This window comes from Pezoporus flaviventris, unplaced genomic scaffold (genome assembly GCF_033815535.1).
Source record: "Pezoporus flaviventris isolate CSIRO_AGI_PZ_B2104156 unplaced genomic scaffold, CSIRO_AGI_Pfla_v1 ptg000031l, whole genome shotgun sequence".
Taxonomy (NCBI): domain Eukaryota; kingdom Metazoa; phylum Chordata; class Aves; order Psittaciformes; family Psittacidae; genus Pezoporus; species Pezoporus flaviventris.
The window spans coordinates 31454857-31467927 of record NW_026892579.1 but is presented as its reverse complement, the minus strand read 5'-3'; the positions used below and the strand labels follow the sequence as shown (position 1 = coordinate 31467927).

The 13071-nt window shown below is 40.7% G+C and overlaps 1 protein-coding gene across 3 annotated transcripts in view; it reads left to right on the top strand.

The window, feature by feature from the left end:
- Positions 1–684: 684 nt before the first annotated feature.
- AGPAT5 (1-acylglycerol-3-phosphate O-acyltransferase 5) overlaps positions 685–13071 on the top strand; it is a 57531-nt gene continuing 45144 nt past the window's right edge. Inside the window, exon 1 of one of the 3 annotated variants that reach the window (XM_061460657.1) lies at positions 685–1046. In XM_061460657.1, coding sequence (XP_061316641.1) covers positions 828–1046 — 219 coding nt within the window. In that variant the 5' untranslated portion in view covers positions 685–827. Of the gene's footprint in view, positions 1047–11787; positions 11901–13071 lie in introns of those variants that run through there. The other 2 variants (XM_061460656.1, XM_061460658.1) reach the window with 2 other exon arrangements.

Here is a 13071-nt window from a genome sequence, read left to right as displayed (position 1 = left end):
GTCAGAAAGGGGAGGACGGTAGGTAGGCAGCTGTCTGCTTTTGGGAGAACCTGGGGCAGTCAAAACACAACCTGGCAAGTATGAAATGCCTACAGCTCCCTGACAATCACTGTGGCTTGTAGCTGGTGAAAGTGAAAAGCACAGTTCTCTTAGTGCTCCACTCTGGAGTCATGGCACAAAAAGGATGGGGTTTGCGTGTGTGTATATTTTCTTATAACCTACGCTAGGTTAAAATTAACGCTAATTACAGCTAAACAATTATGAGGCGGGCGTCTCATCTTGCATGGTGCCGAGCAGCCCTCCACCGCACCATGCGGGCACAGCCCAGGGCCCCTCGCACCGGAGGACTGCTGTAGCCACTCCTGCCGCGCCCGAGTGGGGAGCGAGGGGCACAGGGATACAGTCCCGTGCCTGCTCTGGAGAGTCCCCGTGCAGAGGCTTCCAGGCCTGCCGGCAGCAAAGCCACCAAAGGCTAATCACCCTTGGCGACAAGGCCCTACCTCTCCTACCGCCGCGGAGGCGGAGCCAGTGCACCTCCCGCGCACCCGTCCCGGAAGTGCCTCCCACCCCGCGAGCAGCTGCCTTCCTGCCGGCGCGGCTTCTCCTTCGGCCGGGCGCTATGGTGGTGGAGGAGGAGGCACGGGGGAAGTTGCGAGTTTGAGCCGGTGCCTGTTCCTGAGTCTCGCTGCCGGCGGAGGCCGCCGCTTCTCCTTACGCCTGGTGCGGCTGCCCGGTGTGGCGGGCGATGCGTGCGGAGCGGCTGCAGGGCTGCCTGTGAGCGTGCTGCCCATGTGGGTGACCCGGTGAGGCCGGGGGGCAGCGGGAAGATGCTGCTGTCGTTGGTGCTGCACACCTACTCCATGCGCTACGTCCTGCCCGCCGCCGTCATGATGGGCACGGCGCCCACCTACGTACTGGCCTGGGGCGCCTGGCGCCTGCTTTCCGCTGTGCTGCCCGCCCGTTTCTACCGCGAGGTGGACGACCGCCTGTACACCATTTACCAGAGCATGGTGCTCTTCTTCTTCGAGAACTACACGGGCGTGCAGGTGAGTCGGGTGGGGAGGGCAGGGTGCTCCGGCCTGGCGTCCCTCCTGAGCCAGCAGCCGTCGGTAATGTGGGCTCTGGGCTGGCCTCCCGGCCGGCGCTTTACCTCTTCTCAGGCTCCTGGGGCAGGAGGGAGGCAGCACGCCTCGCTCGGCCCGCCGCCGCCATGTGAAGCCTGAGGGGAGGCAGCGGCCGGCAGTGGCAGGTGCAGGCAGTGGCCTTGCCCCTGCGCTCCGAGTTCGCCCGGGGCAGTCTTGTTTCGCAGCCGCTGTTGCTCCTCTGGTGATGCTTTTCACGGAGTGTTGGTGTTGTGTTCATTTTACAGGTCGGGAAAACGGAAGAGATGCGACACCGGTCGTGCTCTGTCAGCACTTGAATGGCAGTCTCCTTTGCACACTTGAACACTGTGGCCTGTGTTGTACATCTGTAGTATTAAATTGGTAGCAGATAAGAGAACTGTAGTGAACTGTAGTCAACTTTAATTGTACTTAATACACATACAAATGTTTCAAAAAATAGATTGCTTAACCTCTAAATTATTACAGGTTCTCAGTTTTCATACAGTTTACCCCAGTAAGTCTTTGGCCCCTAAATTTTGATAGCCATAGATAGTGATTATTCAGTATCCCGTGTCCAAGGTTTCATGTTAGTGAGTTGGAATTGGAGGCCTTTCTTGCATGACCAGAGAGGTATCTGCATTCAAATAATAATATTTATGAAGCATCAAATGTATGAAAGGTTGTATATTTGTTTGCAATTTGAAAAGTAAAACAGGAAACTTTTAATTCTGCGTCTGAGAAATAACCGTGTAAATGACAGGTGCTTACTGTGTGTAAACCCGACTTTCAAAGTTGTCTGAATATACTGAAGTGTATTGAAGTTAGTGTCAGCTGTAGGTGCTTGTGAGTTAGAATTAAGAGGTGCTTACATGTTGACTGGCAGGTAACTGAGCAGGTACAGTTAAGCCTGTCTTCATACTTACAGCAAAAGCATTTGTCCACTGTCTTACAGATCATTTATTTCAACATCAGGCTACATCTTCCCAAATTTCCATTCTTGAGCTAAAGTTGTAAGCCTCACTTCATTTTGATTCTCATTGGAACCCCCAGAGCCTACTAAAGGTAGAATTGCAGAGTTTGACATCAGGGTAAATAGAACAGGTACAAAATGGAAGTGAGATCTTCTGGTGAATTAGTATTGATTCAGCTCTTAACTCACGTAACTATGCTCTTGCCTCTTGTTCAGACTAGTTGTGGTGCAATTTACATATCTAAAAAAAAGCAGTAGTTCACAGAATAAGTACTTACTGTTTTATCCACTTTCTTTTTTATGTAACATCTTTAATGCAGATACCTTGATGTGTGACACACCTTGGTCATTAGCTGCTGAAAGTAGTATAGTAGTTTAATTCACCACATTCCAAGAATGACAGCCAAAAATCAAGTTATAAATTGTAACAGAAGAAATACTCAAATTTCCTACAAATACCATGCATAGAATAGTAACCACTTTGAACTTTTGATAAGAACTTTTATTTTAAAAATGTGTGTGACAGAAAGATACAGAAAGGAAGATGCTAACCAAAAGAAACAAAGGAGCCATTATCTTTTGACATCTGTTTTCTTTTATTGCATTGATAAAACGTCATCCACCCATACACGAAAAAAGAAAAGGTGGGAGATGATACAGGTCATTGCTTAGGACAATTTTAAAATAGAGATGGTTTGGCGCAGTAAGCCACAGATGATGTTAAGAGGGGATGGTGTATGCAAAGCTGAAATAGGGTAGTAGACGCCAATAAGGAGAGCCCACAGAACCAATGTGTATGTCTCAGGGCAAGTAAAGTGGTAACTGCAAGTTAGAAGTAGAGACTGAAATGTAAATAAAGCTTGGGAAAATATGATACATTTGTAGAGAGACAAGAGGTAGAGTCCTTAAAATTCATGTATCATTTAACAGGAAGATATCCCTCATTAGTTTAAGGAGAAACAGTGGTTTTTTTCAGGCCTACTCTTGTGAACGCTGGACACATTTAACTTGAAACAGCAGAAAGTTAAGCACATGCCTGGGTGTTGGGTATTGGGATGGTAACCTGAGAGCTACAGTGAACCGCCTTTTTAAAGTGTGTAATCACATGCAGAAGTGCAGCATCATTAAACTTAATCCTAAAACCCAATGCAAGAATAGTAACTGGCGTGGCTTTATAAGGCATCTTTATTTAAGGCTTTACTAGCATTAAGGTTTCATAATAGCCATGGGAGGGAGGAATTCAGCATCCCTTTCAGGTCTATTAATTTATTCAATCGATTGCAGTGTGTTGAGATATTTTTTTATAGCTGGATAAATGAGAGGCCAGCAACATCAGCTGTCAGAATATGGGAACTTGTTGCTTAGTCTCAGTGAAGTCATTAGGATTATACAGATGCTTAAGTGACTTGCCAAATCAAAGCCTGTTTTTAGCACAGCCGCTGTCTTACCCTATATAAAAGGTCTTTAACATTATGTACTGTTTAGTGTTCTTTGGTTTATTACATTTGTGGGTTTTCAATATGATAACACTCTAAGGCAGTTTTGAACATTTGAAATGTATGATTTTAACTGTGAATTTCAGCAAAATTATTATCTGAGTGGGGCTGTAAGAGAGTAAAGTTGGTTTGGTTCATAAATGTAGACTTTTTTTGACTGAATGAAATACTAGTGTATTTTGATACAAGTATTTTTATTTATCTGCCACAAACTGATGTTTCTGTGTACCATCTGCTGTTAGTTCATCAAATATCTAAATCTCTCTCCTTCTCACAGCTATATGCACAAATGTATTTTACTTCTTTTTTTGTTCTCCTTGACTTGGATGTTTTTAGCCAAGTTTATTAAAGCAAAAGCTCTAGGTCTTGCTGGGAAGGCATTTTATCTTTATAGAAATCTTTTTCCAGTTGTAAAATGTGACTAAATGAGGTGATAACCTGATCTGCATGACAGAAAATCTTGCGAGACTAGTAATTCCCCTTCTCATAAGTATTTGACTTGAAATCTGAAATAATTACAGAGCAATAATTGCTATGAACTCTTACTGAGTATGTTCTAGAGCGTGTCTTATGAAGTAACTGTAAAAGTTTCTTAATGTCTCCTACTGTAAATACTCTCCCTTTAAAATTTTGGGTCAGGCCCGTTTGTTTCTACCGGAATTATTTATTTTGAGCTAAGATGCAGTCAGTTTAGGTTTTCCAATAGTACTAGAATTCTGTTAGTAATTGCCAAAAATAACCCTTTTGCTGACTGTCATGGAAGAGTTGGCTGTAGAAGAATGAAGAATCAGTACACAGAGTACAAAAATCAATCCAGGACATACCAGTCCTAGAAATGAGGTAAACTGGACAAAGCCATTACGTTTATAATGTGAAATCCTCTAACGCTGGGTAAATTTGTAAGTACAATTGCAGTTTAGCAGGTATACATGAATTTTACTGAGGAGGTATAAATTCATTGCTTTTCAACAGTCTCTGGGATTATAAATTCATAGTAATGAAAATCTGTAGATGTAGGCTGTTGGAGAGTGTCATAGAGAGAGCAGCCATGCTTTGGTCCTATTTTGCTTATGATTCAGTTGTGTGGCTTCCTACCTGTCCTGCTGTAAGCTGCAAAAACGCTTCAGTACTGTTTTCTAGGAAGGAATATATGAGGTGCTTGAACTCTGGTGAGTAGAAAGTCTTAGAGAGCAAAGAATGTTAGTTTTATCAGCAATGAGCCAAGACAGTCACTAACACAAACAGGTGCAGTTCAAGCACTTGTATTTGCTAGTGCTAGTAGTTGTTCTGGCCAGAACTTTCTAAATCATCAGGTAGCCTGGAACTGTTGGTTGTGTTACTTACTGCTTTTGTCTTTACTGTGTTAGGGAAGTCTGTTTTCTTACATTTATGGAATAAAAGGACAGTTGCATGTGAAAACCAAAATGACTGCAAATATGACTGTGATTAGGACATTTGAAGGGCTGTAAGGACTAGTAATTCAATATGATGAATGCTCTTGTCTCTTTGTGACCCTTAGCATCTTACTCCAGTTGCTGTCAGGGTGATGAAATTAATGCTTGGTGTGTTTGTGCATGTGTTTCAGATGAAATGAGGACTAAATGTTCTTCAATTGTTTTTTGTTGTAATTGTGTTTGATATTTTGTATTGAGTGGCAGTGAAGAAATAATAAAGAAATCATCACTTTCCATCTGAAAGGTTTTTACAATTGATTAAAATCCATGACTGAATTCATGTGCATGGATTTTGTTCAGTGCTTTTGTCAGCTCTTCCCTATCCCTACTTTCTGCTGAATAAGAGTTTTTTTTCATTAAAGACATTGTGAAACTCTGGTTTTCACTGTTGTTACAGGACTCCGGAAGGGCTGTGTCAGTTGTAAGCTACCTTAGTGTTATTTAGCAGAGCTGTAATATTTCTAGAAATACAAGAGATCCCTGTTAAACAATAAGACTAGGGGGAATGGCTTTAAACTACAGGAGGGTAGATTTGCATTAGATATTAGAAAGAAATTCTCCACTGTGAGTGTGGTGAAGCACTGGAACAGGTTGCCCCGAGAAGTTGTGGATGGCCCTTCCCTGAGTGTTCAAGGCCAGGCTGGATGGGGCTTTGAGCAAGCTGGTCTGGTGGAAGGTGTCCCTGGCATGGCAGCGGGGAGTGGAACTAGATGATCTTAAGGTCGCTTTTAATGCAAACTGTTCTGTGAATGCAGCATGCTTTCTGGATTGGTATTGAAGCTTGGACTAGATGGGTCTCAACAAGACTGAAAACTATTATTTAAAATTAAAACTTTGCAGAGACACTGTGCTACTGACAGTGCTTTCCAGTGGTGTAGAGCCTATCTTGGCTCCCTAGGAATTCTGTGAGGAGAGTTTGGTGTCTGAGTTTGGGGTGGTTGCTTTGTCTTTCAGCTGTTGGCTAGTTTGCATTGGAAGTGATGGTTACGAGGTGTGTGCCCAGGACAGCCGCCAGGTACTATTAAGGTTATCTTTACTTACTTCCTGCATTCCTTTTTGAAGCTGTCCAGCCATCCCACAGGTAATTCACAAAGGCCCAAAGTGGAGGTGGGAAGCCAAAGAGGCAGAGCAAGTCTAATAGCCAAGCAGAAGCGTACTTGTATCAGGAAGTGCTTCTGATTGCTGTTGGTGAGGTGGGTAGTCATCTTTTAGGAACCAGGTTCTCTCCTCTTTGCGGTGGTGGAGGCATCATAACCAGGCTTCATCAAGGCAAGGTGAAGGTTTGTCTTTTAACTGCTCTCTGTCAGTAGGTGCTGTGACAGGGTGACTAGCCTGATATGAGGAGTTTTTCCAGGGCAGATGCCATAAACAGAACATCAGAAGTAGATGTCACTTTTCACGCTTCTCCAGTTGTGTTCAGAAACAAATTGCTGGCAATTGCATTTTGGAATGAGCCTGGTTTTACTAACCCGTGCTTGGGTTCCCTGAGCTTTCCTCCCAGTCTGGCAACTTGGGAGTGGGAGAGTACTGGGACAGTATGGGAGCTAAGTGGGAAGGCACTGAGCCACAGGCAGTGCAAACCTCCAAGCTCTGGTGGTAGCTGAGCAGCCTCAGAGGGCTTGTGCTTTCCTTGTTCATTCCACATAACTTGCAGCAGCAACTCTTGTTAGCCTCCACTCAGGTTGCTGCTTTGTGCAGTTATGTTAGCTCTTGTGAGCTGTGTTGAGAGGTTAATCAAAACTTGTCATTTATTTATGATGACAGAAATAGTGAAAGGTTTTGGGAAGTGATAAATTTGGGGATTGGTGCAGTGCAAAGATTAAAAAAGAATGTAGTGAAGTGAATCACTTCTGTGTGGTAAACTTCTGAAAGAAGCCAAGTGAAATCTTTCTGCTGTGATACTGGCTTCATGAAGATGGTTTACCCTGGCTCATCTCATTAGAGATTTCAATGCACAGCTGTCTGCAGGCATATGCATCTTTTATACATGAAAGTCCTGTGTGTTATTGTAGCAGAAATTGTGATACCTGCTAAGCCTGAGGGATGTAGCTTTCAAATTGAGCTGGATGCCTTATTTTAAACTCTTGCACTCAACTATGGTGTGAAGCAGCAATAATAGATATATTAGATATGTAAGCTTTGCGCTCTTTCTTTTTTACATATTGCAAAATACATATTTGCATATATCTTAATTTGTCTGCCTTTGGCTGTCATTCTGAAGGTGAATATGAAATCATACATGACTGGTTCATCAGGATATCAGCTAGAGTTCTGCTGTGCTGCAGATTTGACTCTGGGGCAGTCTGGAAAGAATTTAGTATGGGGAGATCCCATATTCAGTGCTGGTCCTGATCATCCCCCACCTCCTGCCTGATATGTGAAAAAAACATCAATACATTAAAACTGAGGTCAGTTAGCATTTTTAGAAACACGTTTCAGTTACTTGAACCAAAACTGCTCTCGGGGTTCCTAAATTAGAATCTTCATGTGGAGATTTGCCTTGCATGTTTTCTTATCGGCAAGTCACAGTTGAATCTGAATTTTGTATCAGCCTTATTTATGAAAATCGCAAAAAGTTAAGTATTTTTCAGGTTAGGAAAAGCTAAGAAGTCAAAGGGCAAGTTCAAATGCACTTACGATTCTGGTTCCAAGTATTTGGCCAGTAAATTTTACAGGTTTGATTTTTAAATTTTCTAGTTAAATATGTTTTAATTTGAATATCTTAACATTTTTAGTATATTAGGTTCTTAATGTAAGTTGTGTTGATTTTTCACAATTTGTTGTGTTTTAAAAATACAAATGTTATTGCATCTTATTAATTTTTTTTTTTCTTTTAAACACACATGACTTTTATATGCTTTCCTGTTTTAGCATTTAACTGTTTTGGTAGATAGTGGGCCATGGAGTTTTACAGTGCTCTTCAATGCCCTTTCCTTCTGCTTATATAATAGATCCAGATACTTTATGTAAGGATGATTAATTGAGAAGTTTTTTTCTCCTGGTACTTCACCATCAGACACTGTTCTTGCTAAGAGAAGATTCTATTCATAGTTAAACATTTGACTCCAATTATTGCAAACTATTTACCTCAGGCTTAAAGGGTGTCCTTTTTTTCTTAGTTGTGTTAGATAAAGTAGGCTCGGATATCAGGGATTTTGACATTATAATTATGAGGAAGCGTATCTTCTTTGGGGAAAAATACTCTTTAATCTTTGTTCTATCAATTTGAATTTATGCTATGAAGAGATTTGGGATAAAACCCCAGGGAAATTAATTTATTTTGTTAATTTCATTTCTGTCACATATTACTTGTCATCTTTGCTATTATAGCTAGCTCCTCAGTGTGGGACCAGGAAATCATAGTTTCTTCTAGTTTGATTTTTAAACGTAAAATTAGCTACCCATGATTTGGTTGAATCTGTATTTGAGCACATAACTAAATGTGAAGAAAAATAATTGTATTGTATGACTTTGAACTGTGGTAGTTGCAGTAATTTTTCCTCTGGAACTTAAGGATTTACTTGAGTTATCCCGTCCCATTTTCTAGGGCTACGTGGGAATCTGAGGGCACCTGTGTTTCTTTTTGTGTAAGCAAACACAGTGCACAGTTCTGAGCAAGAGGCAGGTGAGCTAGTTTATTCACCTGCTGTGGTGGTGTGCAGATATTAGAGTGGTTTTAACAGTGGCTATTTTCTGAGGCTGATTCAAGTTTACTGTGTTCAGGTCTGGAGCCTGATTAGTTGCTGCTAGGTCAGATACCACTCTGCTTGTTCTGTTTTGCTGCGCAGTGATTCCTTTGCCTCACCTTGAAAGTCTGTAGTGCCTAAACTCTAACTACTTACCAAAAATGCTGTGTGAAGGAGCTTTCAAAAATCTTATTCCACAATCACAAGCAAAGGATGTAGAGTTTTCATAGTAATCCCTTTTCCTGTGTGTGTCAACTCATTGATAACTTCACACCGGTTCTGTCTGTACTCATTTGTACACATTTGTATGAGTATTACAAATAAGAACACAATCAACTCCTTGGAGTCCTTAGCATTTAGAAGCAAAATTCCTGTTATAAAGAGCTCTAGCTAGAGGAACACTGCAAACTGCCATGAAGTTTCCTGCTTCAGGCTGTTGTGAGATGCAAGAAGGGTAAAATTTCCAGAACATGCTTAATGTACCAAGGCACTGTATCTGCTGTTTGGGGGGGATGGATGAGATAGGATGGGACATGGACATTATGTGTTTTCCACTACAGAAGAGTAATAAACAAAACAGTAGCTACATTAAATGTGGGTCACCTTTTCCTTTCTTTTAAGGAAATTATAAAAATATGTGGGAAGATAATCTACAGAGGTGCCAAAGGGCTTATAAGGGACACTGTTTCTCTCCTAATCAAACAGGTGGAATACTTCCACTGTTGTGCTGGAAGGCGTGTTCAGGTTTTGCGTATAATCAAGATGCCAGGTATTCGGAAAAACCCTCCTGTTGAAATGTGCTTCATATATTTGAAATATGTGCAGTACTTGTGGGGAAAAAGTAATGAATGGTGATTTATGATAAAAGATTTTTAGATGCTCTGACTTTCCTGTAATGTGGGCTACTGATTGTAGGTGTGGGCTACTCCATGGTCCGTGCCATAGAACTGCACTGTATTCAAAAACAAGTAATTTACAGAAAGACCCAGTAAATTATTTAGGCACTGAAAATAGGATTTATTGAGGATTTAGATGCCAAAATCTTAAAATTATGTTCATGGTAAGGCCTGCTTTTTTCTGTCACCAAAACTTGAAACGGTTAACTTATACAGGTGTCTTTTTTTAAGGTTCTTCAGATTGTTAAGGAGTCCAGATAGGAACGAATTGTTTGTACTTTAAGAAAAGTTCCCAACCCATGTACAGCCTTGATGAGAATCTAGAAGCAAAGCTCCTGAATCTACAAAGTACTATTAAGTGATAATTAACATGTGGTGGCAGGACTGTGACCTCAAAAACAGGCCTTCCTGCAGTGAATATTAATGTATTTTAAAACTCTAGAAAATTAGGCAATTATTTCTAATAGCCTAAATATTTACAAGTCATTTTTATGCTCAAATCCAAAAAGTGGTCAAATATGCAAAGAGTAAGAGACTAAAGATATATTTTTACTGACATATATAGGAGAAATTGTGTTATAAATATTAATATATGTTTTCATTAGCTCACAAGGTACCTGCATTAGCTTCAAGATTTTATTGATTCTGATTCTTCTAGAAGATTTCCCTTAATACAAGGGTCAATTACCTTTAATTCAATTGAGCAACTGTAAAATCTTTACAGTCAGCATCAGAACTGGGCTGCTATACATGTAGCTAGTGCTGTTGAACAAATTGTGACTACTCGTGTTCATAACAGTTCGTCAATTTAGACCGTAAGACTAAAAGCTAATAAAAAAGCAAAAATGTAAGACTTCATACTTAACATCACATGGTATGATTCAGTCCTGCATAATGCATGTAGGTTGCTAATATAGTCTTACTACGGAAAGGAAATAAAATTGCAGTAACTGTAGTTTTTTGTTATCTGCTTTCTTGTTCAATCAAATAAATGATTGCATATAGGAATCTTCTCAATATTCTCCAGAGGTCAGTCTCTTGGCAATATTTTCTTCACTGAACCCCAGTAAAATACAGAACTACAGAATATTTGAGTAAGCTCTCTGCTTCAATAAAATTGTTTGCGTTGTGATTTTATGGTTTGATGCTGAGCCTGAGCAGCAGACTTCAGACTTGCTCAGTTATATATTGAGCAGATAGTCTCTTTAACTAAAGAGGTAATGAAGTGTAGCAATGACATGACCATTATTTTAAAAATTGTATGTGATGTAAAGGTATTTTTAGAAAAGCTATGCTTAAAGGTAAGCTTTTTTCTTTAGGTCTAGAGAAGAAAACAACATGAAAGTCCTTTTTCCTTCTGCCCCATTCATATTCTTTATGCTGTAGGCAAGTGAAACCCTTATCTGTTAAGTGCAAATGAAAGTGCTTCTCTATCTTCTAGGAAGAAAAATAAACATCTGAAATTCTTGCAGTAGGACATCTGAAAACCTGATAAATTTGTCAGCACAAATTTCCCATTTGTATCCTGTCTTGAGCCTGCTTCTTGTCAAACCGGGTAAATAGATTCTGTGATGTGAGGTACTTTCTCTAGAAGTTTGAAGGACCGGTTGTGTAATCAGGCAGGTTTTTAGACTAAGAATTTAAACATCTCTGGATAAGATGTCTGCAGCAGTGCTGCAGAAGTCAGCTTGCACAGGATTACACATTGACTTCAGAAGCCGTATCTAGTAGTTACTTTTGGTGGTTTGTTGATGCAAGCTCCACCCTTCACCACAAAATTATAACCAGACTTTTAACAAACAGCTAAGAAATACATCCTAGGGTACTATTTATTTTAATAAGTACTCATGTTATAATAGTGCCCAGCTCTTATCCCAAAGAATACATTTCCAGTTATGAAATTAGTCAGGAAGAGATAGTGAAATGGACAGAAGTCCATGTTGTGATATAGCGCAGCTAAGTATATGAAGTTTGTATGGTTGGTTTTAAGTGAAGTGTTGATGACTTGAATGTTCTGTTTCTCTTCTTGTCCTCCAGGAGAGGGAGGGAATATTTTGCTATTATCCAGCTGCTGTTAACCTTCTTTCCAGTTGCCATTGTTTGTGCTTGAAGCTGATGTGTTTTTTTTTTCTGATCAGAGTGCTCCACCTTATCTGTGGAGACACACCACTGTGTTTCAGTGCACATCAGTTTCCAGCAAAGAAGGGAGCATCATTCTGCAATTCACACCTAGGTTCTTTGAATAGAAGAGGGGGGAGGGTTAAGAAGGCTGAGGACCCAAGAGTGAGTATGCTGGTAGGCATCTGATTTGGTGTAAGATGAGTTTTTACCACCAGTAACGAGCTGTGTTGCTTTACTGCCACTGAAACAGAAGTGCCAGAACTGCTTGCTTATCAGCTCCTGAACTGCTCCTGTTATCAGCAATGTCCAATTATCTTATTAAGGTAATCTCTTTCCTAGAAGTAGGTTTTTGATAGTGTGGTTACTTTTACCTCATTGTGGCCCTGTTTACTGAGCTGATGTAGCTAGAATGTGATTAAGTGATTAATTTTCTTTGTTATGTACAGATTTCAGAAGCAGGACACAGAAGTCTAAATTGGGACTGTACACCTTGTTGCAGTGAAAACCTATGCAAAATACGAGTTATTCAGATGTGGCTGCATAGCAGCAGGACTGTTTTACGTTGCTAAGTGATCTACCATGTTACTACAGCCACAGCTGAATATGTTGCACTGGAAGAAAACATGATGCTGATAGGGAAGCTGAAACTGGTGTCACCATATCACCCAGGAGCTCTCATTTGCATGCCTAGAGCAGCCTGTCACTGAATTAGTGAATTCTCCCATGATGAGAATTTGTTGTAACCTCCTGCAAGTGAATCAGAGCTTCTTCTGGTCATGACAGTCTGAGGTGTGTCTTGTGCCTGTTCGACAGGTGAACAACTTAGTGTATGTCATCCAAGGAAGCTGGGTATCAGCCTTCCCACAGAAATTAGTCTAATAGCATCCAGTTTCCTTTATTTGAGACCTCACTGAATTGAGTTTGACAGCACACCTATGTAAACAGATGTGAAAGACCCCATATTAACAGTAACTGTATTACCCATTCTTGTGAACTGAGCTGTGAAGCAGCCAAAACTTGGCTAAAAGCACACATTTTAATGTACTGTAACCAACTAATGTCTGCAGTGTTAGGCTATGAGTCTTATCTTGATTTTTTTTTTTTCCCTTCAAATTTCTGCTTAATTTGGCTTGCTGTGTTGTCTTTCCTTTTACCTTGTGTTCCTTGCTTGACTTCATTGTGCCTTATTTTTAATAAAGCAGCACCTATTCAGCTGAATAGGATCCTCACATGCTTCATTGTGGTAGACAGGACACCTTCTCAGTGTTTCAAGCCAGTATATAGGATACTCTGGCATTAATGGAATTGTGCATGTACTATCTGAAATACTAGGTACCTTAATTTC